Source organism: Galeopterus variegatus, unplaced genomic scaffold (genome assembly GCF_000696425.1).
Source record: "Galeopterus variegatus unplaced genomic scaffold, G_variegatus-3.0.2 Scaffold10520, whole genome shotgun sequence".
Taxonomy (NCBI): domain Eukaryota; kingdom Metazoa; phylum Chordata; class Mammalia; order Dermoptera; family Cynocephalidae; genus Galeopterus; species Galeopterus variegatus.
Genome location: NW_007736631.1, coordinates 32,672 through 34,513, shown reverse-complemented (window position 1 = coordinate 34,513; position 1,842 = coordinate 32,672). Strand labels below are relative to the sequence as shown.

The 1,842-nt window shown below is 35.3% G+C and overlaps 1 protein-coding gene across 1 annotated transcript in view; it reads left to right on the top strand.

Moving 5' to 3' along the window:
• The window catches only part of FAM65B (family with sequence similarity 65, member B), a gene marked incomplete at its 5' end in the record, with an annotated part of 26,436 nt that extends 25,295 nt beyond the window's left edge, over positions 1–1,141 (top strand). The window contains one exon of the mRNA XM_008594284.1: positions 804–1,141. Coding sequence (XP_008592506.1) covers positions 804–904 — 101 coding nt within the window. The remainder of the gene's footprint in view (positions 1–803) is intronic.
• Between the last annotated feature and the right edge of the window lie 701 nt (positions 1,142–1,842).

Here is a 1,842-nt window from a genome sequence, read left to right as displayed (position 1 = left end):
ACTTCATTTCCCCATTTTCTAATCTTTTTAAAAATTTTATGCATTTATTTATTTATTTTTTAAAAAATGTATTTTGTGTGTGTGTGTGTGTGTGTGTGTGTGTGTGTGTGTGTGTGTGTAGTAGCTGGCCCAGTACAGGAATCCAAACCCTTGACCTTGGTGTTATCAACACTGTACTCTGAGCTAACCAGCCAACCGCAAAACATTTTTTTAAGTAAGAAAAATAGGACAAAATATTAAAATTATTTGCAAATATATCGTGGCTGTTCAAGACAGTGCTGTGAACAAAATGGAACTAGCTGTTGGCTGATAGAAGGCATCACCATGTTTACATAGCAAAGAGTAATTTTTTAGCTGAAGTTTGAAAGCCTAAATTTGACTGTTACCAATGATCATTTATATGTATCAAAATATAATGTACACAGGTAAAAGTTATCTTAAAGTTCAATTCACTGAGGTCAAGGATCAGCCATACTGAAATCCCTGATGCACTTAAAATATAATCCATATGATAACTCAGGAATAAATCTCTTACGTAAAATTATCAACATCAAAAGTACTTCTATTCTGTTTCACACCCTGGCATTCTTTTGGTTTCTGGCATTAGCTCAAAAGTTCTTGGTTGTTCTAAACATTACCTAGAAAACAATAACATAATTAAGAGTAACAGAAGATGTCTTTTCTTTACCTAAAGTTAACATAGCAAATTGTAGCAATCCATACCTAAACAATTCATACTAATTTATTTTGAGTGATGAATAAAATAGCTAAGTTTGAATTCATGCTTAATGTTCTTTATCCAGGAGAAGACGGGAGGCTGGCATATGAACAGTTGGACAAATTTCCTCGAGACTGTATTAAAGTTGGAGGTCGTCACGGAGCCGAAGTTGCCACAGCCTTTTAATTACAAGCTAACTCTGGTAACAGCCGTCATAATATCTGGCTCTTTTCATCAAGATGGTGCTGTGATTTAGCTAGAAAGTGTTTAGAACTTGAAGAGCCCTGCTGAGGTTGTCTGGAAATTTAATATGTTATAGAAAGAATTCAAAGTCCACTTTCACAGTATCTATCTACTTTTCCTTTGGCCAATAGAATAGAGCTGTATATAATTCTGTAGATTACATTGTTGGTTGTGTCTGAAAATACTATGTAAAAGAACCCATCTTATCTTAATATGTATGGAATTTTAAAATAGCCATCTTTGTACTTTTTGGAAGTTCTTCTAAAGCTTGGAACAGTCGTGCGGTATTTCGATAACTATCATATGCCTTGCAGTTTTTCTCTGTCGTGTTCTCAGGGTTGAGGGGCCCCATTAGCTACCTAATTTTACTTTAAATACAAAGCACAAAAAGGAATTTCTTCAAATAAAAGTTTGCCTGCAGAACCTGGCAAAATGACCCATCGTAAGAGTTTAATTTTTTTATTTTACTTTTTAAACTTCCCACTATTTCTTTTGTTTCTTTCCTCCATCCTGAAAATTCCAAAATCGTGTTTCCATTATGGTAAAAAGATAGGTAGACAACTAAGAACCACCTTATTAAGATTATACCCATACTCATAAAAAAAAAACAAAACAGAAAACTCAAAGCTTAAGCTTTTCTTTTTTTAATTAATGAGAGCCATTTTTTATGATACTCTTACCGTAGAGGTATTTTGCTGCTAAGACAAATAAAAACCAAAAGTTGAGGATTTAGAAAGCTGTGATGCTCTTTGAGGTGGAAGAAACTGGAAGTTGGAAGAATCTTAATGGGGTGGGAGTAGACGGACATTAAAAGTGGTCCCTGGGCCGGCCCGGTGGCGCACTGCTACAGTGCGCCGCTTGGGAGCGTGGCAGCGCTCCCA